The sequence below is a fragment of the Strigops habroptila genome, chromosome 4 (assembly GCF_004027225.2).
Source record: "Strigops habroptila isolate Jane chromosome 4, bStrHab1.2.pri, whole genome shotgun sequence".
NCBI classification, from domain to species: Eukaryota; Metazoa; Chordata; class Aves; order Psittaciformes; family Psittacidae; genus Strigops; species Strigops habroptila.
Window position 1 is genome coordinate 15,541,620 of NC_046358.1, and position 27,122 is coordinate 15,568,741.

Genomic DNA, 27,122 nt, shown 5'->3' on the forward strand with positions numbered 1-27,122 from the left:
CTCTGTGCAACACAAGCACAAGTTTTCTACTGTATAGCTAAAGCTTGTGGGTGCAGCATAGCAAAACTCACAGCAACACATCTTCTCTAGCAAGATATACTAAGTGCTGTTATTATCAATAAGCTTTGCAGCGGCCCAGACCCTGGTGATAAAGACACCAGCGTGTGTGAACATTCCTCAGCCTTGTAAGTTTTTGCCAACCCTCCTTTAGGGGGTTGGCAAAAGAAAAAAAAACAGATTGAGTTTTTTAAATGGAGCTTGATACATGTTTTGAAAGGAATTGCATGAAGCACTTATTTATGATAAGACTGGCAATTTCAGTCCTGGCAAGCATCTTCAGCATCTTCTTCACCTGTTTGTGCAGCGAGAACAAAAGCAGAACAAAATTACTGTTAAAAGGCTGGTCAGCAATACAACCATCAGTATTATTCTAATAAGCTTTAAAGAAAAGGTATTGAAATAAAAGGGTCTGTGAATGCTAATAGACAGAGACAGCCAATTTTGTTGATGCTGCACAGACTAACTGGAAGGTTGTCAGGCAAAAAATTCCCTTGATTCCAGTGATTAACCAAGAGGTTGAAGTGGATAAGAGGAGGGGCAAGCCTAACAGGATAAAAAAGTTCATCCTGTTAAGAATTTCAAATTGCATCCTTGGGTGGGGACGGGATTTATTACACATGACCATGACTGCCTTTGCAAAATCTAGTGCTTACAATCATTGACATAACAGTAGCGACTGCACTGGCAAGTATTTGTCCTCTGCACACATGCCTCAAACACCGTGTTCTTTTCAGCTTATTTAACTATGACTCAAGGTTTTGGCCACCAGAGAGAGAAAGCTTATTCAGAGACAGCATAACAGCTCTCCTAATGCAGATGACCCCCTGTTAAGGAAGAGCACTGACAGAAACTCAACCTGCTTTCAATGAAAGACTGGTAACTATAAAAAGAGAAAATTATGACAGAATCTTAAAAATAGAAATAAAATATTCTGAAAATATTCTAACAAATAATTTCAGTTATTTACAATCTTTAAGTCCTGAAGTGATTCACAGTCCTTAAGTCAATGACCAAAACAGTATTTTTGCACGGGTATAGAGGCACTTGACCTACCATCATGAAAATCACCAACTGACCTATTATGTCTTATCTTTCTTAAAATGAGGTCATAGTGGTACAGAACATCTACCCATCTGTTCACAGCATGCCCGGATTATAAAGTTACAATCACAGGGAAGTTGTTTCCCACTTCCCTTCTCCCTCTCCCCCAGGTTACCTTTAAAGGCCATTCCTGGCACTGTTTCAGAGAAGAAAGAATTGAGGTTTGAGCTTGACAAGCTGTGTACAAACCAGTACTGTCATCATGTGCACAGAAATGATGCACAGCCTTGAGGTTTTCATTTCTGCCAGACTTTGCTCAGAATAAAAGCCTTGCTTAGTTTGTCTCAGACTAACTACAGAGGCTACCACATTTAATTACAGAGTCAGAATTTTATCCACACCATTAGTGCACAAAACAGAAGTTCACAGACTTAATCACAAGGCAATATATTATCTATTCAGCAAAATTGGATGAGGAAAATTAAACTCCCCACACCAAATCTCTGCCATAAGAGCCAGACAATTCTGACAGATTTCACAGCATGCACATACTTGTGTGGGAGCATTACTGGCCAGCAACAGAATTTGACTGCTCTAAAGACAAAGTCACCCTGACATTTCAATACCTCTCCCCCACCAATGAAATTCCATCTACTTCATCTGTTTCAGATGTTCAGTACTAATTCTATGTCACACAGCATCCAGAAAAGTCATGGTTATAGAGCTATTTACCAAATTCTGGATTTACCAATCCACTTAATGGTCATATTCAAACTCAATTTCTAGAAGTCTATGGGCTGGCCCTTACACTACTCCCCACCAAAGTAGCTCCTATTCTCAAAAATCCCAGTGCATGAATGGAAAAGACAATATACACATGCAAAGTGCTACTTATGGATTACATACTCAGATGGACCTAGAGATTTATTATTTCATGTGAAAGACTAGAAGGATGGATATAATTCATAAGATTCTTATGAAAGTGAAAAATGCATCCACGTTGAAACTGCACAGGGAATCTGATCAGGTACAGTGCATTTGTGTACATATACATCAGTGATAGATGACTACCAAAACCATAAAATGATCTTACTGTTGGTAAAACAAACAAACAAAAAAAAAATAGTAATTTTAAGTACTTCACAGTTTTACGGCCTTCGATTATGTCAGCCAATAGCCAAGCAAGCACAAAAAGTTTGTTTTAGATCAAGCAGAGGGAATCGGGATTATGAATCCTAGGATAATCTGAATGTAAATTAATAGAACAACAAAAATTTAGAGGCATGCAGGAGCTGGCTCACCACTTCCTACAGTAAAAAAATAAAGTTCACAATCAATGTAAAGTAGTCTGAGAATCTGATAGATGGAAAGCTGGTGGATAAAGCTTTCTTAAGACCTGAGTTTTAATATTTGGTTCACCATTACTCATCCTTAAACATAAGAGAGATTTTCTGGCAGGTCTAGTTACTTTTTAGTATCCAGTCACTTAATGCCAAATGTATACCTCCACACATCGCTGCCTTTGGAGAACATGGAGGAGCGGATGACCTCAGGAGCCATCCAGGCATATGTCCCAGCTGCGCTCATTTTGGTAGTTTTATGCCATTCCCTGGCCAAGCCGAAATCCGTGATCTTCAATATCTTGTTGCTCAGATCTCCATTTTCCACCTTTTCGAGTATCAGTACTGGAGAAAAGGGAAGGGGGGGGAATAAAAGGTATGCAAAGTAAAGCTAGTACTTACGCAAAAAAGATCCTCCTGGAGATCTCCCCAGTTTCAAGATTCTCCCTGACTTTTTGTTATTCAAACATACCGCACTGTTACAAGTTATTTTAAGCTGATCCCTTTATCTGACAAGTGATCGGTTGTCTAGCAAATAACTTCAAATTTAACCAAAATATCAAGCCCCAGAGAACAAACAGATAACAACATGATAATTTTATATAGTGCCTAGTGTCATTCTGCATAATAATTCTCTGCTAAGAGGAAGTGAACCACTGTAACTTCTAGAAATCCAGATAAGGGAAGACATTTCCTAATTAATCCTCTCTCAGCAAGCTAGTAATAGCATCTTTTTCTTGAACTACTTAGAGGACTTTTTTTTTTTTTAAATCCAGATACACACACAGGCTGGAAATACTCTTCATGTAAATGTGTCAGTAGTGGAAGCTCTACTAAACAGTTGTTCGGGGTTTTTTTTTAAGTCACAATTAGAAGAAATAATATTTATGGTCAGTAATAACATGCGCAGTTCAAGACTTCATATAAACCACCACCATGTCATAGACTCCCCTCACCCCCACCATTACAAAACTATTTTTTTAGTTCAGCTGCCAAAGTTTCTACCATGTTTCAGTGGCAAAGGAGTCTCTTCTCAAGAACTAACTTAAAAACAAAAACAAACAAAAAGCTTGAGGAGGCAGAACTCAGGAATGCTTTGCTATATATACTCCTCTTTAGCCAGAAAGCTGTACTGTCATCCCACTGTGAAATGAGTGTAAACCAGAGGCCAGAAGTATCCACTCTGCTTTAGCAGCACCTCATTATTCTCGTTCTTTATCTTAACGTAAAGTGACCACAGAAGGTGGCCAGCAACGTAACACCACGCAAGAAAACGTAATAGGCCACTAAACTAACATAGCCATGGAATGATTTTCACTTGTAAAGAGCCACAAAGAAAAAAATATTTGTACTGCCATGAGTACAGTAACTTCACAGTAAAAGGCATCAAGCTACTAATACACCATCATTATGCAGTTACTCAGTGTTTAATTTTATTAGACACAGGTTCTTAGAAAATGAAGAGGGGATTTTCCCCTTTCTATGTATATGTGCGTGAACTGAATAAATAAATTAATAATAAAAACCCAAACAAACCAAGAAACCTACACCCAACCATGGATCATAACAAAACCTATAAAAGGCAAAAACACTGCAAAAACTACAGTACATATAAAAATCATCTTCAGGACTATTTTTAGCAGTCCATGAAAAGACTCAAGTATCAGTCTGCAGCTAACACAGCTTTTGAGGGGTAAAAGGTGGGGAGGTGGGAATAATCTTATATCCATTCTCATATTTCCCTCCAACAATCAGAATGGGATATCTCATGAAATAAACCCCAAAATATTAATTGAACCCTTCTGCATAATAAGTAATACACATCTAAATGTTAAAATACCACATTTACTTTTATTAATGTTAAACAGTCTGTTCTCTGAAAATTTAAAAAAAAAAATCAATTATTATTAATATTAAAAAAAAATCAGCTACTTTTTCTACAAGGTTTCAGAATTCACAAAATACTACTTCAAGACTTTTGTGGGTCAGCTCAAGTTATGAATGAACTAGACTCATGGTTAAGCTCCTGGTTCTTGCTTCTATTGCAAAATTCCTTTCTAACATTACTGAATGCTCTATTTCCCTAATTGCAGACAGAGGAGGAGTTTGAGGCCTATAATTACTACTCTTCTCATTTGGGCAAAAGCATATATATTTTTAGAGCCACACTTCAGTGCAGAACAAAACCATCACAAGAAACAGAGGAACAGAAGAAGGCTTCCTTTGTGCATCTTCTTCTAGCAAGCCTTTTTTCCTTCTTTCTAGCGGATGAAGCACTGCTAAGAGAAATTGCTAACAAGTCACTCACTAACTGCAAGTGTAAAAACCCTCCTAGAATATACATACTAAGTTTCTTCTTCTAGCATGTATGCACTCTGCCTACAGAGCTGTCAGAATAATAAAATTCAATTTAAATTTTAAATGTAGTAATATATAGACATGCCATGAAGCTGTAAAGGAAAAGCAAAACTTTGAAACAAACAAGCACAGCTTTGGGGTTTTTTTTCTTTCCTCCATAAGCACCATGAGCAACAAACAAATTTGTTGTTCACAAGGTAGATCATATTCCATTTGAATGAGCTCAATAACAAGACAGAGCGCCAGATACCACAGTTGGATTGTACATACCTTCCTGGCAAGAGGTTATTTAAATCTAATTACCTCGATTTGTATTAACTTCTAACAACATAATTAGTACTTACACAGATCTTTTGTATCCATGAACTTGCTCTTTTGTCAGATGCACGCTAAGTAAGATAAATTACCATGACAAAAGACCACAGGGAAGGACAATGAAAGAGCTGGAATTATTGCAAGTCCTTGATTCCTGAGTTACATCCTTGGCTTCCCTCCTATCTCCTTGTAAAAATTGCTTGGGATAACAATCCTGCAACCCAAAATCGTAAAAATTAAATTTAAAAATCATTTCTCTTTCCAGCATCTGTTTCAGTTCTCCTTATCATGGTCATCATCAACAGGCTCACTTGTAACTGCTAGGAATATCCCTAGCCCATTTGTCAGATTTTCAAACCGAAAACCTTGATTCTCCCTCTTCTGTTTGTCCAGATTCAATGAAGAATCTTATAAATAGGTGAAATATTAATTCCTTTCAGTTTCTTCCTTAAAAATCTCTTTCATGGAGAACACAAGCCAGGTTGCTAGGACACTGCAAATGCATTTTATTCATGCTAACCAACATGGTTTCATTTGCTTGTGAGCTTTATGTACAACCAGTTATTACCTCTTGTTTAATACTTTGAGTGCAGGTTCTCTTCTGCAACTCATTAGTTTACCACAATAAGCAACATACTTCCTACACTTAAGAGTTAACATTCTCTTCCATTTTTTAATAGATTTGATCACTTAGGACAGAGTTACCAGCAGCCAGATGATCACCCTAACAAGAAGAATTCAGACACAAATACAGAGCACCTACACCAAAAAATACAGCTAATCTAACCAAGGCAGTAAATATTCTCATTCTGGTCTGTTGATTTGAAAGATCTGCATGAGATTAAAAGGTTTTTCAAAAGGTAGAAAATTGAATTGAAAATATTCCACATTCCCAGCTTTAAAAAAGACAAATTGTTTGGCAGCAAAGATACTAGGCCTAGTTTTCAGGCAAGTGGGGAAGAACGAGAGCCAAATCAGCAGGAACATGCAGAATGTATGTCAGCTTGTCAGCTGGTGGATCACCATTGCCCTGTTCCAGCAGGGCCCATGCAAGTGATCTCTTCCTGTGCACGTGCACAGAGCCAGCCAAATAGATGAAGGTATGCCACGTACTGCTGCTCCTAACAACTCAAAAGCATCTTTTCCCACTGTAACACAGGCTAAAAGCTGATCTTAACTAGCATAGGTAAGAGCCAACTGGCAGTGTACAAAAGGGACTGGTGAAGAAAACCAGGTACTACAAACACATTCAAACGGGGAATTAAAAGCACATTCTAACAGCTTTGGAGGACCCAACTGCTGCAACAAAACAACTTAATACAACAAATCACCAATACCGTGTTCTTTGCACACTGCAAGTGCAAAGCAAAGCAGTGTGGCTTAAACTAGCATGAAAAATTGTTAGCGACTTTAGGTGAAGGGTTATCCTCAACATGTGTGCTTACAGTAGTAATAATCCACAAGTACTCACATACATTTTCGTATATTCCTGAAAGATTTGGAACTTGTGCTCTGGAAAATAAGCATTTGACAATGAGAAATTAACAACGGCTCAAACGAATTCTGTCTAGCAAGAGAACTCTTCCATATCTCAAGGTTTCCCAGCTGAGACAACAAGCAATATGACCCAAATAGGCCTTGGTATCTCCTAGCAAAACCTTCCCTGGATCAGGCAGTCATCCAGATACAGGTACATGTGATTTAGATGTGTAATTTCAACCACCGAGAATTTATTAGGAATTTTATTACCATAAGTGCTCTCTAGAATCATTACCAATAATGATTTGACCCTACTATTTAATTTCTTGAGAGACAGGCAGACAGCAAGTGCTGAGAGACAACAGTCAGTTCAGACATGTTAGGTCTGATCTTAAGAGAGATACAAAGGCAAAATAAAACACTGGGCCTCCTCTTATCCAGGTTATCATGAAGACCAGTCTTTCCTCTTTGAAATGGAAATGTCTACTGAGGTTCCCCCGTATTCCCTGAAAACATCTTTGGTGCCTTACAAGAAGCATCTTTGCTGCCTTACAAGAAGCATTAAGGATATTTTCATTTCAGACTCCTATGAGGTTTCCTGAAAAGCACAGAGAAAGAAGTGGGCACCATATAAACAAAGGGGTGGGTTAGGGAACCAACGGCAATAAACCAATGCTTACTGGTTTGATGACGAAACAAACTAACTAGCAGAATAGCATAAAGCAGAATTCAAAGATCATTGGACAAGACAGTCTGGTGCAGTCATTAGTCGTAGTGTCTGACTTTACAGCAATTAACCAAACAACTTTGTATTTCTAGAGATGAGGAAACTTGTATTTTCAGTACAGGTTTCCACGTATGTGATGCTTTGGCTTCTGCTGAGGATGAAACAAGTTTCAGTAACAAAGAGGAAAGGCAGCACAGCATGGGTTCCTTTCATCACTAACTTTACAGCATTTTCAGTCATCTCTGAGTAGTTCAGACCTATAGGTGGCAGTTGGTAGTCCACTCAACAAAGATTTAGAATACTCTGTGCTTGGGACATAGACACTTCACAGACAATTACCATCATGCTCACAGTACTAACTGCAGCACCTAGGCCTGTAAGACCATCCCGGCTACTAAACAGCCTCTCTTACTTGTATCCTTTAATTTGTCCTTGTTGCCATGAGTGAACTCAGCAACTGAGATGCATATTATCAGAGAATCATCCTTAGTTCACAAGTCCTGGTATTTATCCCCTCCAAATGACAGCAGTTTGGAAGAGCAATAAAAATTTCCACAAGAATAGGTCCAGTTACTTAAGATACGGTCTATTTAGCTGTTCTGACTATTGAAGCAACAGTTAAGAGGCCAGAGCCAAAACACACTCAAAGTTTACAATGAGCATCTTCAGCACATTCTGCAGCACTGAATGTTGGCCATTCAGATCTTCCACCATGTCTAATCCTCTTTAGTTAGTAGGCAACACCAGATGCTGAAACAGAAGTGTCATTAGAGACTTTCCTGATACAGCTGGAGTTTCTCCTTCCAGTCTCAATCTGCACAAAGGGTAATGGGGAGTTAACTCAGCTAATGCTGATACCATTTAAAGATGGTTTCTTAGTTAGCAAGGTGTGGGGAGAAGAACTGATGATGCACCCAAGATCCTCCTACCCTTGTTTGTGATTTGAGCTAGCAGCTTTTCTAGCAGAGTTGGAAGTGATAGAAATCAACTTCTTGAGGCTGGGTAAAGCCTGTTTACCTTCTCCAGTTTAAGTATCATTCTGCATGTGTATTAACAGCTAGCAGGCTTTTGACAGAATCCAGTGTCAGCCTTACTGAAAGTAACCAAGTCTTCCGAAGTACACAGATCCCAGTGGTAACAGATCCCAAAGGAGGTGATTCTCAGTATCATGAGTCACAGCTGTGTTGGCCAGGGCCAAGTCAGATGCTTTTGCTGTTTAAACAAAGATTTATACTGAAAATAGACCTAACAGAAACAGACCCACTGAGGTATGACTGACACAGTGGTATCTGACAGTCATCTCTTCCCCCTCCTACCCCCCATTCCACATTATTAGGCTTTACTAGAAAGACAAAAACATCTTCCTTAGCATTCAAAGCAATTTAAAAAAAAAAAAGGGACAACTTGACTAAGATTTCTAAGAAAACATTATATCCTTCAGCCTCTATGTAGTTGCTGCTACTGGATCTTCAGTTCTGGCTCATCATCACAAGTCATTATGGAGATGGCTGCCCTGTGAGGCATTAGACAGTGCACGATTATTTAATAGGACAGAGTTAAGGCTGCTGTTGGTCTAATAAGACCTTTAAGGAAAGTTCCAAAAGTGGGGCTTCATGTTAGAAAATTTTCACTAGGAACTCATGAACCTGCACTGGTGTGTTTAGGATTGGAACTACATCTATCTAGGACTAATCTATGTCCTTTCAGAGGGAGAAATCACTCCAGTAAAAACACCGAAACCTGCAGCTTTAAAATTTTGTTACTGCATGTACCATGAGATCAGATACACAAATCCACCAGGCCAAGGAAAAGACAGGGGTATAAACCTGTGTATCCTTTGATCTAGTTGTACCTACATTTTAATAAACAAGAAGAGGGCCCGGCAAACCCCATCTAATATATCAATATTGCTCCTGCTCCTTAGCCATTGCAGTAAGAAGCTTAAAACTGCTGAGCAAACTTTGTTTGGGGAATATTCTCAACTTTATTACAGTGTTCCAATGCAAATAACTGCATTTTTGATGTATTTTTTGTTCTGCTTAACTTATTTCTATTACATGTTTTCTCTTCTTTCCAATTATGCTAGCAGCACTAATTGGTCTGGATCTCTTTCCTTCTGCCAGAATATAAAAATTTCTATCCTTTTCCTCTAATTTTCTTCTTCTCAAACCCATCTAGTCTTCTTTCAAACACACTCCTCTACCCGACATAAACAGATAAGCCATCTGCACTGAATCTTTCAATCTAATCACTAAACCAAACATGATAAAGCTTTACTTAGGTTTTAGGTTGATCACTTTATAAAACCTCAGTAATACACCTCTTGTTTTTCACCCAGCACTATACTACCTCCAGAATGCATGAAAAGATAGTTTAAAGAAGTAGATTACTTTCACAGAAGGAAAGTTTTCTCAAGGGAAATTAAGAAAATTGTTTTGGGGAACAAAATTAGCAGCTGCTGTTCCCCTCACGTTACACCAGCAAAGTTAGAAAACATGTTATAACCTCCTCTCACAAACACAAGCTTCTCCTGGAAGGCAGTAACACTGTCAGATTTTTTTGCTTTTTTCTTTTAGGAGAGTTATTTTAGTTTTCAGCTACACTTTTGGACAGTTAGAACATCATTCTTAGTCTCTGGTGGCTAAAGTAGTGGGAAAGAGCAAGCAGGGCAAAATAAACACTTTAACCCATGCCGATCCAGTTGCTAGTAACATCAAAGAACTGGTAAGAAATGGCTCCTCATTTCAGCTCATTGTCAAAATTAAGCGACAAGGCAGCAAAATACAGTCATACAGTCGCCTTTTCTTGGTTCCTCAACCTAGAGAAAGGATTAGGTTTATCTGCACAGTGTAATGCTGAACAGAATACTCCTTTGCTTGTGCTAAAAGCTGACTCATCGCTTCTGAAGCAGAACAACATTCAGAGAGGAACTACTACAGTGTGATCCCCCCCAGCAAAAATAGCCCATTGTTATATATGAAGGTAGAGGAAATGGGCTGCTGTCTATTGCACAAAATAGTATGAACAGCCAGGCATACAAAAAATTTCTGGCTGTACCAGCTTCAGCTTCTTTAACTACCCTGCTATTGTAGTCCCAAACTATAATAAAGAACTTCCTAAGGCAAAAACTGATACTGGCAAAATACCAAGGAAAGCAAGATTACCTTACAATACCACACAATAGTTAAGCACCAAACTTGCCCATTGCCTCCATATTTCATGACAACTGCTGTATCAACAACCTCATGCTCCCTTTTCCAGTCTAGAGTGCATGTATTAAGAAACATGAAAGAAATTGCAAAAAAATCCAAGACAATCTCTTGTATGGTCCAGCTTAGAGTTCACACCAAGTGATGCTACTCAGTAAGCCTGGCACACAAGAACAGAAATCTATTAGCTAATGAACATTAAGCCTGATGGAAATGGTTACAATAATTAAGTGAAGGGAGAATTAAAAAAAAATGAGAGGGATTGAGTGCAATGTGAACTGAGAGCATACAGAAAGAAATATGGAAGGGAGCAGGCTGGAAGACAAAGGATCCCTATGGTAGGGTAAAAAACCTGGATCTGTTGTCTGTGGTACACCAGGATACATCTCTAACTTGATGGATGATTGCTGGCTTCACATTTAATTTCCATATAACTTTTCCCCAACCGAGACAGTACAGTCAGTATTTTAGTGCGAGAATACCTGCCATTTTTTTATTTAGTTCTAGGCAGACCATGAAACAACAGGGCTACAACCTAGTGATAAAGCAACATTTAACTCCTGTGTTCTACTGTTGTATTTTGAAGCTTTATCCATTCTTCACTGAGCCTACCATTAACAGTGGTTTTAGCATGCTAGGTTGGACAGTGGTACTTTGAAACAGGTTGGAAGAACAATCTAAAGAGAGTGTCATAAGTTCTTTGCCAGAAATGTAAGAAAATCTGATTATGAAGGTTCTTCAAGTTAGCCTGAGCTTAAAGGGAGCTCCCGAACCTAGAGACAGTGGGGGTGTTGGAAGTCCCAGGTGAAGCCCTAACTGCAAGCTACCAAAAAGACACAGCAACTTAGGATCTTAGAATAGTCAGGGTTGGAAAGGACATTAAGATCACCTAGTTCTAACCCCCCTGCCATGGGCAGGGACACCACACACTAAACCATGTCACCCAAGACTCCATTCAACCTGGCCTTGAACACTGCCAGGGATGGAGCATTCACAATTTCCTTAGGCAACCCATTCCAGTGCCTCACCACCTTCACTGTAAAGAACTTCTTCCTTATAAACCCTGTTTAAGTTTGAGCCCATTACCCCTTGTCCTACCACCACAGTCCCTAAGGAAGAGTCCCTCTCCAGCATTCTTGTAGGCCCCCTTCAGATACTGGAAGGCTGCTATGAGGTCTCCACAAAGCCTTCTCTTCTCCAGGCTGAACAGCCACAACTTTCTCAGCCTGTTTTCATATGGGAGGCGCTCCAGTCCCTTTATCATCCTTGTGGCCCTCCTCTGGACTTGCTCCAACAGCTCCATGTCCTTCTTATGTTGAGGACACCAGAATCACACACAGTGCTCCAAGTGAGGTCTCACAAGAGCAGAGTAGAGGGGCAGGATCACCTCCTTCAACCTGCTGGTCACGTTCCTTTTGATGCAGCCCAGGATACGGTTGGCTTTCTGGGCTGCAAGCGCACACTGCCGGCTCATGTTCAGCTTCACAGTGACCAACACCCCCAAGTCCTTCTCTGCAGGGCTGCTCTGAACCTCTTCTCCACACAACCTGTAGCAGTGCCTGTGATTGCCCCAACCCAGGCGTAGGACCTTACACTTGGCTTGGTTAAACTTCATAAGGTTGGCATTGGCCCACCTCACAAGCGTGTCAAGGTCCCTCTGGATGGCATCCCTTCCTCCCAGCGTATCAACCGAACCACACAGCTTGGTGTCGTCATCAAACTTGCTGAGGGCGCACTCAATCCCACTGTCCATGTCGCCGACAAAGATGTTGAACAGGACCGGTCCCAACACCGATCCCTGAGGGACACCACTCGTTACTGGTCTCCAGTTGGACATTGAGCCATTTACCACAACTCTTTGCATGTGGCTATCCAGCCAATTCTTTATCCACTGAGTGGTCCATCCATCAAATTGATGTCTCTCCAATTTAGAGACATGGATGTCATGCAGGACAATGTCAAATGCTTTGCACAAGCCCAGGTAGATGACATCAATTGCTTTGCCCCTATCCATCAGTTCTGTAGCCCCATCATAGAAGGCCACCAAATTGGTCAGACAGAACTTGATGATGTACAGTTGAGACGACCTGAAAAACCCCAAAGGTAGTGGAAATATCTGAATACCTGTAAGTGTCAGTGCACTTCAGTAGTTCTGTTCCAGTCTTCACCAACATTAGCACTGCTGTGGGTCAAATGCTTTGCCATCCAAGATTCCAGGAATGAGGAAAGCAGTCACATCAAGACTTCAGGAAAAACTCCAGCAAAAGGATTTAGCCCGCAACCACACCCCACTCACACCCATTCCCAAGAGGCCTTACTCATTGTTTTGTGCTGTATTCTGTCTCCTCAGAGCCATATCAGCTGGTTACAGTGCAAGAGCTAAATGGCAGCAACAGCGATGGGTGGGTGAGAGTGACAAGAGGAAGGACTACAAATTGGATAAATATGTCATCTTTACTATTTTACTTGGTGTAGAAACATTTAATTCTAATACCATGCATTTCTGCTGCAGTTGGGTGTTTCTGCAGATCAGTCCGGAGCAACTCAACCACCTACAGCTCCAGATATGTTTTACCATAGGCCTTTGCTCATCTGTTACTGTACAATCACTATTTTCAACAGCAATAAGGTCAAGAGGCAGCTACAAATTGGGGAACTAATGCTTACCCCGTCAGTTGGAGTGTGAAAGACCATTGCTGCAGTTGAGCACTCACTGTGGGTGGGAATATTAGATACATTTCTTCCTCCATTCTGAAAACAGAATAGCTTACCATGGCTTCATTTACCAAAACGCAAAATGGCAAAAGTTTTGTCAGATAGTGGATAAGCATCAGCCCATCCACTTCCTCCATTTAGATAATTCAGGAGAGGTATCAGATGCCGGGTCCATCAAATCCCACATGCAAGAGCTTTACAGAGAGAAAAGAACAGAGTAAGCCTTTACAGAAACCAATGAATGCTTTTTCACTCCAAGATCCTTAAATGCAAAACATGAGTAGGGTTTCAGTTGTAACATGAGGTTTCAGTTGTAAGAGCTGCAAGACTTTTCCATGGTAGGATTTAAGAGCAATCCAGACCTGTATGAGGAGGCACTACCATTAAACTTCTCCCTGCAATACAGCAGAAGTCTCAAGTGCAAGAGTTGAAGGAAACTGAGAATATTTTCATTTCCAAACAATTCCAAGTTTATTAAAAAATTGCTTTACGCAAGTTTCAGAAGTCAGCTAAAGGCTTACTGAAGCTGACAGTATGCCAGAAAGGAAAAAAAGACTGATTAATATCACAGGATCCAGACTTTTCCACCCACCCATGGCAGAATGTGTCCAAAACCAAGCCAATCTGCTACAGGAAACCTTATCTTGAACACAAGAATCTCCTCATTCAACCCCTTATGTTTTCTATGGGTTTGTTTTTCAGACCACAGAATAAAGTTATCCAAGGTAGGACTGCTCTGGAGGCACTTTTTTGAGAACTTCTACTCCAAAGGGTCCATGAACACTAAAATATTAATACTACACTTAATTTTGAATTTCTTCCCCAACACGCACCCAATGGTATTTCACAACTGGGCCAGCCAATTTCAGTTTACGGTATTTTTTGTACTCATCTCCTCACAATCTACGTATAATCTTTGCTTTGTCCAAATCCCTTTGATTGCCTTCTAGATTGTTGCGGTTTAGACTCAACCGATAACTCAGCAACATGCAGCCATTTGCTCACCCCTTCCCTTGTACTCTGAAGAAAGGCAGTGCATTCTGAAATCTTCAGGGTTCTTATTTAGAAGGCACTATAGTAATAGCAAATATTAACCATAGTCCTATAGGTTTTAAACTATATTTGAAGGAGAAAAGTGTCCTTAGATCAAACAAAAGTGCTCTTGCATACAAGATGGCTTCCTTGAACTTCATACAATGGTTTGTGTTGAAAGGGACCTTCAAAGATTGTTTAGTTCCAACCCCCTGTCACAGGCAGGGACACCTTCTACTAGACCAGGTTCCTCAAAGCCCCATCCAACCTGGCCTTGAACACTGCCAGGGACGGGGCAGCCACAGCTTCTCTGGACAACCTGTGCCAGTGTCCCACCACCCCCATAGTGAAGAACTTCTTCGTAATATCTGATCTAAACCTCCCCTCTGTCAGCCCGAAGCCATTCCCCTTTGTCCTATCCCTACAGGCCCTTGTAAAAGTCCCTCTCTGGAACTTACTATGATTGTTCCAATCCCATTTTCCTCTTCGATGAATAAGCAAAACAAGATATATTTCAGCTCAGGTGGTGGTGTTAGGAAATACCAGATGTTAGATAAAAATATAGCCTTAATATACTGCTGCATTGTCAGAGTGTCATGGTCTCAGATAGCCAGACGCCAGCTGAACTTTATTTAACATGTCAAAAAAACACCATTACTGCAAAGGGGACAAGGGACTGAGCTTGCCAGGTGTTCCTTTTTTTAATTATTAAGTCCTACTGGCAGTACACTGGCATACTGCCTTGAGGACAGAACTAAGCTTTTGCGAAAGGATTTCAAAAACTCGCTCCAAAACAAGACCTCATATTGTAATGGTTTGCCAAAATCTAATTTGCAATTTTAGCTCTACCCTCCATAGTCAGCATGCACAGCTTTGCTTCACAAGTATCCAGATAATGAGCAATCTGCTCTTGATCCTTCATTCAAAGTACTTAAAATGATTAACAGATCTGCACACGGATTGAGTCCGGGCTTTCTGCATGCAGCCTTTACCCACCTTCTGTTGGGTACTCTGCCATTCATTTCAGTACAACTGCATCTTCAGTCTTGTGCACCACAAACAAATATTAGAATAAGTGTTGCATAAGATCCTGAACAGCACAGAATTTAAGACTCACTCAAAATTCCATATATTAGAATGAAAAACAAAGAAAACAAATATTGTCCCTAGTAACATACAAATACTTCTCTTTTATTACTAACCATCCAGCAACAACACATTAATAAAAATAAGATACCTTGGAAACAAAAGCCTTTTAATTATTGGGTGCACATGAGAGTTCAGCAAATCCACCAAGCTGGCCGACTGTCCTCTTCTATCAACCTAGAGGAGGTGATGGATGTGACAACACAGCAGTTCTTGGATTTTAAGCTGTGCAGTTCGCTAACTCTAAAGAGCTAATGCATAATGGGGGAGGGAATAGGAAAGGCCTCCAGAGCCATGGTATATTTAGAATCGATCCTTTTACCTTTTTTCAGCGAAGCTGAAAAAAGTCTTATCACTTTAGTGACCTGGTACAAAACACACTGAATGCTCCTGGAGAACACTCAGGTGAGTTTCCTGGAAAAATGGAACAGCTCTGGTTTCAGACTATATCCTGCCTTGCTGCTTGCACTGGAACAACCTTCCAGCTCAGGCATGGATTACTGTACTCCTCATAATCAGCTAAATGCTCTAAGGAAAAAAATATAATTACATCTGTACCCAACACAGTGCTTCACCAGATCATGTCAGTTTGAAAGCTTGCAACAAATCAAAAACTGTATTAGGCAACAACAAAAAAAGGAAAGAGATGAGTAGAATCGCGTGAACAACACTCATTAATTGTTGCTCAAGAGACTGCTTGAAAAGGGATTTAATAATAATGCTGGTTCAGTGGAAGCCATTTCCAGGCAAATAAAAACATGAAATTCACGATGAAGAAAGTAGCGCAGAAGTGTTTTGCTTTGGCTTCAGTTAAGACATCTCTCTGAAACAGTCAGTAACACCACGTACTATTCATTCCTGAAATAGGCTGGTACTCCGCAGTCTAAAAGGTAAGGAAGACAAAAACTTCACAGGCAGCAGCATAAACCACACCAGAAGCTGAGGGGTTGGTTTTTTGGTGGTTTGGTTGGTTGATGGTTTTGGTTTTGTTGGTTTTGTTTCATTTTTTAAATCAGATGTAATTAAAAAACCTTAAGAACAGGACGAGGGGTATATTTCCATTCATCAGAACAAACATTAAAAGGGCTCCACAATGCACAATCAACACCAAGCTACAGATGACAACAGTGAAATTCAGACTTTCTTGAATACTGCCAAGTTTTACCTTAAGCTGAGCAGTACAAGCGGCCAGCTGCTAAGAATGAGGGTAATCCTGCACTCTTGCACATGAAAATCCATGCAAGATAACAGCTCGTGCAGTAAAGCTATCAGAACGCTGTTCACTTTTTGATGTGTTACATTCACACATATTCTGTTAGTTTTCCGACCCAGCTTTCTCAGTGATCACTAAGAGTATAAATTAACTACATAGTACCCTGATGAAGCATTAGGAATATTCCCCACTTACCAGATGACCATAATCATATCAAAACCACACACTATGTGACCGATTACACCAAATAAGAAAAAGCAAATCAGTAAATCCAAGGGCAAGATTGACAATGCTTCAACAAGCAGAATTAGGCATATTGAGTTCCATTAATCAAAGTTATGGGATATTCTTATTTTCAGGATCCTTGAACAATGCAAAGTCAAAACCAACTAAGGACTGTTCTCTCAAACATTTCTTCCTAGGCCCATAGTCACAGAGGAGAAACAACCAGAAATCCTCTACCACTTTTGTGGCAGACAGACCACAAGGCCTGGTTCACATACATCCCACTGCCCTTACAAATACCATCTTTACAGAAATTATCCATACTAGCACTTTATAGTACCTTGAGAACCCCCCAGGAATCCCCAATTTAAGCACAGTAATTGTTGTGATTAGCAAAATCTTAGTGGCAGAAATATTTACCTGTTACTAGTAAATGGAGCTATTGGCATGCTGACTATCATTTGCTACAGATCTACCAGTAAGTCCATAAATCAGCAAGGTTGAAGCCATGTTCACATTTTAAATGAAGGTTTAAAGTGGTAATACGAACAGCAGACCTTAAAATTTCTCAACAGTCACAGCAAATTCCAGAACCCTGTTTGATGAAGCATAAGCAGAAGGTGATGTACAGCTAACTAGGAGTTTGGTTTGTAGCTCTAAAAATCATTCAGGACTTTAGTACAGTATTCAAAGCACATACAGGATTTCACAGATAATTAAGAATCTATTTGTGCATTAAAGTTTTGTGTCCTGGGAAGGTATTTCTGATGTAAATAAAATATGGTGTTATAATAAATGCTTGAGTAATATGACAATGCTTTTAGAAAGCAGAGAGGAAGGGCTGTATATGGTAGTAACATGAACAGCTCAAAGGAGGGCTGTCTATCCTCTGGCTACTTCCTTCTGAAAAGGACCCTGAAGGATGCTGCACCATGCTGCCATTACAACCAGAACAATTCTGCTACAGGCGAGGACCCAAAGACTCACTGCTATGCATGTGAGTCCTCTTCTCCCTCATCTTAAGAAACACTGATAAAACCAAACAACATAATTATAAATCCTTATACATTGAGATAGTTTCTCTTCTAAATGTATGAGGTTCTGTTACTATTTCTTCTTCATATCTGTGAAAAGTTCAGGTCTGAGGAAGACTGAATTGACTTTTCCATCAGCAGTCAGACAATTAAGAAGCAATTATCAGATATGCCAGTCAACTCTGGCAAGCTTGTGGAAATCAAAGTCACACCAACCTAACTGAAACTCTCCTAGAATCAAAAAGTAAACATGTACCAAAAAGCAGCTACTTAAAATCACGTGCTATATCCTGTATTCTTTCCAACAGCTGAAGGCTTTCCATGTCTTGTCATAAGGGAACAGGCACTATCTTCAAAATGGGATATTACTTAAGGAAACCATCTTGGGTGAGAATCATCATTTGAAAGAGCAAGACTGTGCTTAACTTCTGATGCTTCAAAAGTGAAGTTGTTTGCTTTGGGTATGTTGAAATTCTGAAAGAAATTGTTTGATGAGAAAAGCAAAACTGAAGCTGCTGAAAAAAAAATCTCTCAAAATTCAAATTAAGTTTATTGACATGGGAGAAACACCAATTCAAAAAAAGGGGGTGGGGATCTGAAAAGTTATTCTAGCTTCCTGGAAATGCCACAACAAGGCTGTTCTCACTCTTGACTTGCTACTTAGAAATTTGAGAAGAACACAGATTTATCCCAGCTCTGTCACAGATGGTCAGACAGTGAATTCATGGGAGCGGCACACAGATGCCTAGGCACACCTCCTGCATCATGGTGCTTAGGTCTCCTCATATCTGTTCTATGGTTCCATATGCACAATCTGGAGAAAGTGCTTAGTGTCGTAACTCCGGGTTATTTTGTTCTTAGGAGGAGAAAAGAACCTTTCAGAAAAAAATATGCAGTGGTAAAAAGACATGAAAAGGGTAATAGCTATGTTTTTAAAAGCAACAGACACAATCTCACTTCTTAAAAATGAGAGGAGCTCTTTCCATTCTTCTTCAAGAAGATAAGGGATTCCATTTGTGAAATTGCTTTTTTGCTATTTGGTGTGGGCAGGAGAATATCAAAGCGTTCTTGTGGACATCAAGCATATTCCATGAAGTCTTTCTGACTTGCAATTAACAGTGAAGACACCAATTCATATTCCACACAACCAAACCATTTACAGGAGATGTATTTTCATTTTGCAACTTTGAAAAATCTACTAAAACATACTGGAAACGAGACTGCAACATGAAAGCATCTGTCAAACCTCTCAGAGGCAAAGTAGTTCCACTAATTTATACAAGCCAAGGAAAAAAAAAAAACCACAACCAAAAAAATCAACAAAGCAAACTGTCACCCTACTTCTGTGAATTCCTGCGTCTCAACAGCTTAAAAATTATCATCACTTTCAGGTATTATTTTTTCATTCTGTTCGACAAAAATTATGGCATTACTGGCATGAATTTCCTCATCACATGCAAAAGTATATTAGTTATTTGGATTTTTTTTAATCACAATACAAGTGGCCAGCATATCAGCACAAAGGCTGATACTCTGGGGAGACAGAGAAATAAGCAGAGTAACCAGAACTAGGAATTATGCACCATTAGCAATACTGTATAGCATGTCCATAGAATCAGATAATTGCCTAAGGGCAGAACCTAGAAAGTCATCTTTAATCACCCATAGTAGTATATTCAGGCTGTTTGAAAGGCTTGATTTCTACTCTGCACACATTCTAATCTAGAATAAATACATACATAAATAAATAAATAGAAAGGAGGTTTACTGATTCACCACCAAAAAAATAATCATCCTCACATTTTTAACACTTTCCTCTTCCAGGGCAAGGAACCATCCAACTAAGGCCAGATTAATTATTCACCCAGTGTAAAGCATTCAGATCCAATGCCACTGAAATAGTTTCACTATACTTTACATAAAGCATTACTCACACTTGTCTAATTGCACTGACAAAGGAAATCCATTCTGATAGAAGGTACAACATTGCGGAGTTAGTCAGCAAATTACACTGAAGTACCAGCAGCAGCAATAATAGTGCAGATTTCCAAACTCCTCTGCCAACATGCTTCAAGCAGACCCTGGAAGAGCTCTCCCTTACAACAAAGATGTTTACATTAAGTACTTTTCCTTCTGTGTAAAGACCAACAGAAGAGTGTCAATTATGAATGGACTGGCATGTGAATACTGCAACAAGGAATAAGATAACTGATGATGTTATCAAGATTGATATGTAACATTCAAGTCCTGTGTTGTCCTTTGGTTGGATCTGAACCAGTCACAAAGAACCCCTGTTTCCAAATTCTGCCCACACTTCAAAAAAAAAAAAGGAGGAAAAAAAAAAAAAAAGGGAACAAGGAATATTTTAAGTCCTAGGAACAACTGTCCAGAGACCATGTGAAGGTCAGCTCTATTAGCACTTTCATGAACAGAAAAAAGCTGTAACAACTGCATAAAATAAATAAGCAAAGCTATAGCAGAGTTTGGATTTCTTTAGAAAGCTAGAGCTTTGAATCTCAGGATACCACAAGCTTACCTCGGTGATCCAAGAAGCAGGAGAAGTGAACGCCTTCAAAGAACAAGAAGGGAAGAACCACTGACTTAACTGAATTGGAATTGTTAGGGTTTATTTTGAGCTCTGTCCTTACCTCTTTCTCTGACCTTGGCTATGTCACTTTGCCACTAATCTTCTGTGCCACTTTGTGGAACACAAACATGGTGACTTTTATAAAGCACTTTGCTAACTGGCATGAACACCCTCAGCAAAATCTTTCAACGTAGTGCAAATAACAAATGTATTTTGCTGAGCCAGTCAAAAAAAGAGCAAATATGCTTTTGCTAGTTCTCTGTAGCATTAGTTAACTGGCATTATTCCTGTAGCAATGCTGGCATATCTAACATTGACAGACAAATAGAAACAAACAGAACCAGCTTCATTATTTACAATTCTTCACTAAAACCAACAAGACTGCCCTTACTGATCCTAAGCATTATATGCCAAGCACCTTCCTCTGGCAGAAATGAAACTCAAATCACAAATAAGAGATAAGAAGGAGGGAAACTCTTAAGAGCTGTGCTAAACACAGCGATTTGATTTCAGTAGGCATTCCTAGTTGCTTTTTTCCCCTATAGCTCAGCATTTAGATTATTTAGGAGCCTTCACACTAGGAGAGGCCTACTACCAACTCCATAACATAAGCTCAGTGGAGCGCCAACACGCAGCTGAAGAGGGAAAGGCTAGCAATCACCAGATGAAGGGAAGTAAAAGAAGCCAGAGAGGATTCTGCCAGATTAATTTTCATATGGACTAAATTGCATCTCTTGAATCAAATACCAAAAGAGAAATACTTATCTCCTTACAGAGCATAACAAAATAGCTTTCCTGGGTTGTTATCTTCCTCTTGTGTAGTTATACGGCTGACATGCAAGTTGGTAATACCACTGGAACACTCTCCTACCAGACTTCACTGCCAACTGAACTGACAGCAAAAGGATTTCAGGGACTCTAAAAATAAATCATAGGTGTGCAATTTGTTCTGTAAAGATCTTTATGTACTCATTTCCTGATAGCATCCCCAAAGCAATGAAATGGGCAACCCTCAAACTGCAAGTTTTACAATAAAAATCTGCCTCAAATGAACATGGTACTTAAAACGTACAGGGCAATCTTAATACACTCTAAATGTATTACCATTAAACATAAACTCATGATAATGAAAAGGAGGGAAAAAAAGAAGAGGAAAAATGTTTGAACAGACAAAATGTCCACCTTTTCACTAAAGGAAGAAAAACAGACAGTTTGGAGAGTGCTTTTTGATGAGGAGAATCTCAAGAAACAGGCACTTCCTGGAATCTTCAAATAATCCCCTGAAGCTCAGTCCCCATACAAGATGAAATTGCCTTCCAAAGCAATCAAAACTTTATCTTCTTTACCATGCCATCAGAAATGCTGAGAATCATTCTCAGCATTGTTTTGCTACCTACTACTTGAGTCCACAAAGCTGCAACAGTTTTGATTAAAAAGGGTTTTGGTTGGGTTTTTTATTCCAAATCCTGGGGGTAATTTCTCAGACTTGTATTAAGGTGCCCACTTGACTTATTTTACTGTTTAAAATGTAACACGGCCTTCTGAAAAGTTTCATCATGAAGCACTGTCTTTATGCATTCTGTATCTGCCAAAATATAGGCAGACCTCTGAAAGCAGGTCTCCGATTTTCCTCTATTCTAGTAGAAACTTTGATTTTAAATAAGGCAACTCTGTTCTTTCCCACTCCCCCATCTTGTTCTCTGCCTCCCAAATTAACTCATCCTGCAGCATCAGATGGATAGTGCAGGTCCCAGCTGGTGTTGAAGGCAAAATGAGATTCATGAGAATCGCTATCTATTACTAAACGTAGGTAGTACCAATCAGTAGATCAATACAGCTGATGCTCCCCTGACAGCTCTACAGCACTTGTAGATGTTTAGTACATGAAAGAAATGTGTCTGCACGAATCTTTCCCAAGTTCTCGCAAGCAGAAGCTGTTCCTTCTCCAGAGACACATTACAATCTATCTGTTGGTCGGTGGGTAGCACAAGTAAATGCTAAAGACTTGTAACTACAGACACAAAGCTAATGACATAACCCCATCTCAGTTATCCATAGATATTGAGAAAACTAAGTACATCAGAAAAACACTGAAAAGGCATATAAAGCCATATATAAATCAGGATGCAACAGCACACTTAGTCCACTCTTCACAAAACTAGTAAAAACCTTTTCATAGAAAACAGAGGAGAGAAATTTCCAAGATGCTTATTACATATAATGGAAAAGGGATTTCAGCAATGCAGCGAGTATTCAGGAAAGACATGGGTTGGGCAGTCCAAAGTTGTTTATCATAACAAGTTAAGTTTATCTGCATCTATGGGTAATACACACTTTTGGGGACAATAAACCCAAACAAACAGAAAAGACCAAGAGTTCCCCTCACCCCCTTGCCTCCCCGCAAAGCTCTACCCTTGTCATCATCTAATATTAATGACATTTCCTTTATAGATATACCCAGATAATAACATGTATTTTCAAATGTTTAAAATAGTATACATTTTTTAAAATTTCTCTTCCACCAGACAGCACAGAATGATGAACTCTGTATTGTCAAACTAAACAGCTGTTGTAATATGTCAAGCCCATATCTGAGGTTACTAATTCATCTTATTTCAAAACAGTTACGAACCAGTGAATTTTCCTTAAAATATTTGAAGTTCTTCCCTCCAGTACCAGCTCCTACATTTATTTACTTTCCCAAATGTAATACTGCTTGCTGCAGACTTAGCTGGGCTAGAATTTTCCTATACCCATCATTTCTGTACTAGATCTGATGGTATCTTTGGTCAAGACCACCACGTATATTCTTCTACTTCTCCCCTCCAAACATAGGACGTCTTTGAATCCTTCCACAGCCATTCCCACCCATTCTTCCTCTCCCTTTATTTCCTTCCTCCCAAATGAGGAAAATTCTAGTAATATATTTAGCAAAACCTTCAACTTCTCACTGACAATTTACAGTGCAGCACAATTACATACTGCTGATTCACTGTGACAAGAGACATTTACTCTTGCTGCTGACAGTACAGATGTTTTCTAGCATCCATATCTGTGTGTGGTTAGTGACACTGTGTACTGGTGTCCCTCCAGTTGGGCTGGTTCTCTGATTGATGTTTCCCTCTTACAACTAACAGTATCTAGTGTGAATAAAACAGTGAAATACCAAGAGCTAGCAGCTTTTTATTTTAGAAATAACTTTCATTGTAAGCCTCAAAAAATGTTCCCATAGCATTAAGCAATAAAGTCTTAACAGCCTGTTAGCAAAATAAGCAAGTAAATATTTTCTTAAGTAAGGAGGAAAGGTGCAACACTTAAAGGCAATTATTTATTACTATTCACAGATGCAGCCAGTCATCCGTTAACCAAACCAATCAATCCTTCATTTTACAGCATTTATCCATATGCCTGTATATACTGCCATCTGTAAGGGAAGGATTTAGATATTAGCAAATCTTTTATAGACATTAAGATTGCCTTATTCTGACAAAAAGGGAAACTTTCATAGTATAATAATAATAATACTATAGAAACTAATTTGAAAGCTCTCCTAGTTCCTAATTTCAAACTCACTAACAAGAGTTAATAATAGTTATCTTTTTTCTTTCACAACAAACTATGTAAATTTACTGCCCCAACATTTGAGGCCGAAAAAACATAGAAGGATTCTGCAAGGCCTGGAAATTTACAGGATTGTAATGGTTAATGCTAGCTCTAGTGAATCTATTTAAGATATTAAAATTCCCATCTGTCAGACCGCTTTGCTAGATGTTACTGCCCTCAAAACAAGAGAATATGTGCCTGCATCCCAGCCACCCAGTTCCTAGCGCTCCTTATTAACTCAAGCCATAAATGAAAATGAGTTCATACTAACACACCTACCTAAACCACTGCAGCCAACATGCAGGTACGTGTTTGCTCTCGCCAGCTAGACACAGACAAGCAGAGAGAAAGGCTAAACAGCTGCATGCAGGCATCAGGAAAGGAGATCATCTTTAAACAACTTCAGCAGCTTGCTCCCACACTCATAAATAATGGTCTGTGCATGCGTTCGACTTCAAGGCAATTTTAACTTTGGGAAAACAGACACACTACAAAAACAACACCCAAGTGGCAGACAATAATGCTATATTAGTACTACAGAGTAGCTATTCACCATGATTTCCAGAATAGTAACTACCAAAGTTCAGTCCCCATGCCCTAACAGGTCAGCTGCATCCCATGTAAAGTACCACAAACATCAGCTGAATTCCTGGGTATATGAGGACATTTCATTTACCTGAGTTAATGTTTCTGTCAACACCAGCTCTATGAGGGATAAAGAGACGATCCAATTCAGCAGGGATGGGTTAAATCTCCCATAAGGAAAACAGGCTTGCACTTTACCTATACAGCAAAATCTAGCAACTAAAATGAAAGCTTGGGAGCATTCATCTTTTCAAAGGAGCATTTATCCTTCCAAAAAGTGGAAGGAGAGTACACATTTTAAGTTCAACAAGACATTCCAACATAGAGGAGACTGCTGAAATGCAATAAAACTGAGACAGACACTGTACCTGTGTATATATATACACTACTGGAGAAGCACACTACATTTACAGCTGGTCTTCCATCCAATCATTTAAGTTGCTTCTACAAAGTGAAAGCATTTACATGTTTCCTGTGGTCTTTAACACCATACTGTAGAAAAAATAAACCCCTCTGGGATTGAATTAGAGGATACAGTGGTTCACAAGAAAGGATCACTAAGTTAACACTACCCCCCTCTTTCTTTGTACAATTTCTTTCCAAAACCATATCCCAGCACCCTGGCTGTTCACTGTGTAGCACTTACTGTTGCTGGACTTCAGGTCACGGTGAATTATGGGAACAATTGCTTCCTCGTGCAGATAGTTCATTCCCCTTGCAATCTGTACTGCCCAGTTCACTAGTATGTCAGGAGGTATCCTTTTACCAGACAACACTCTATTTAGTGATCCACCACGGGCAAACTCCATGATCAAGCAAAGATTAGGTTCCTTCAAACACACGCCCCTGAGGGCAATGATGTTGGGATGCTTTAACATTGCAAAGAGCTTGGCCTCTTGACGGACATTCTCAATGGTCTGGCTGATGTCCTCATCAGGATCATAGCGAGCTGCCTTGACAGCAACCTCATCTCCTATCCATACAGCTCGATACACTTTTCCGAAGCCCCCTATGCCAATGATTTCCTCCAGAACAAGCTCTGAGAAGTCGATCTCCAGGACTAGGGAAAGAGGAAAAAAAAAATAGTATGTAAACATTTAGCAACTATGCAACCTGCACATCAGCTCAGATGAAGGCTCCTGTTGCCCAGCCTCACCCTTGCAGGAAGGACCAATTTTCCCTCCAAAACAATACAAATGAAAGCAGCAGTCCCTTCTGACAATCTTACATTGCCAAACAATATGGTAAAACAGATCTTGCAGTATCATAAAGCCTGTACAAGGTACTCACTGTGGATGGTGATGAATTTGACCTAATGCTGGCAAATGACACAATAAAATAGCCTCCTCTTACCACACTTAACCCCTTCTAACACTGACAGCATCTCAAAGACAAGATTCCAAAAAAGAAAGAACACCCACTGACTTCAGTATACAGTGCTTCATGCGACACAGCTAAAATTCAACACAAAAAGCATCTGCTCTTGCATTTGTCCCTTATTTGAAACTCTCTTATTCAACTGCCACTAACAATCTTTCAGTCTTTCCCAAATCACGCTCGTTCTTCCACACTTCTACAAGCGTTGCAGATTCGTTAACCAATTCTGACACTACTGACAGTAGTGTGACAAACAGATGGATCAGACCACATATTGCTAGCTCTGCATACTCAGGAAGAAAAACGTTGTTTTGATTAATGCCCACTACGTGTGCATTAGAGAAACTATATGAAATAACAGAATCATCATTTTCCATTCCCATGCACTCACAGCTATACTTTACAGGCTGCCACAGTGACTGATGGCTACATGGCATTGTATAGTAAAAATATACATATGCAGATGTCTTAATTCAGCATATAAATTGCATCTGGAGCAAAAGCGGCAAGGAAATGAACCCTGTAAAACTGTACACAGTTTATGCTCACAGATGGCCAAAAGAACCCATCCAATACTGGCTAATATAGAAAGGAAAACCCAGATACTGACACGGTTGTATCTAAAGTAGTGGTAGACCACTGGTGATACACCATTGATGCTATCCTGTCTGATGAAAAAATACCATAATGCCAGGATTTAAGCAGAAATTCACTAAGACTTTAATACTTTACTGCATTTGAAATGCCAAATCTGACATCTGTTCCCCTGCTTTGTCTAGCAGAAAGGAAATTAAGTCTATAATGGATTTACTTGATGTAGGTATTAATACAGAGTACAGTATTATATTACTCGGTTTTCTAGTTATCGATTGTATAAACAGAACTCTCCACTGTTTTTAAAAGAAATTACACAGTCATACAAGGCAAGGGAGCAGGTTAGACTCCACTTAAGTAAAACATTTCCCTTACTGTAATTAAATGCCTTTCCTAAGTAAAAGTACAAGACATTGTCACAAAACTGTATGGAGTTGATAAGAACACTGCTGTCCACAGCTGCAGACTTCTGAGGTTTTTTG

General features: G+C 39.5%; 1 protein-coding gene across 4 annotated transcripts in view; it reads right to left on the bottom strand.

The window, feature by feature from the left end:
- MAP3K9 (mitogen-activated protein kinase kinase kinase 9) overlaps window positions 1-27,122 on the bottom strand; it is a 61,858-nt gene that overhangs the window by 30,495 nt on the left and 4,241 nt on the right. For all 4 annotated transcript variants that reach the window (XR_003991121.1, XM_030484080.1, XM_030484081.1 and 1 more), the window contains exons 2-3: window positions 25,316-25,729; window positions 2,606-2,786 (exon numbers count right to left, since the gene is read on the bottom strand). Coding sequence is in view for 3 of the 4 variants with exons in the window: in XM_030484080.1 (XP_030339940.1) it covers window positions 2,606-2,786; window positions 25,316-25,729 (595 nt within the window). In the remaining variant the exon portion in view is untranslated. The remainder of the gene's footprint in view (window positions 1-2,605; window positions 2,787-25,315; window positions 25,730-27,122) is intronic.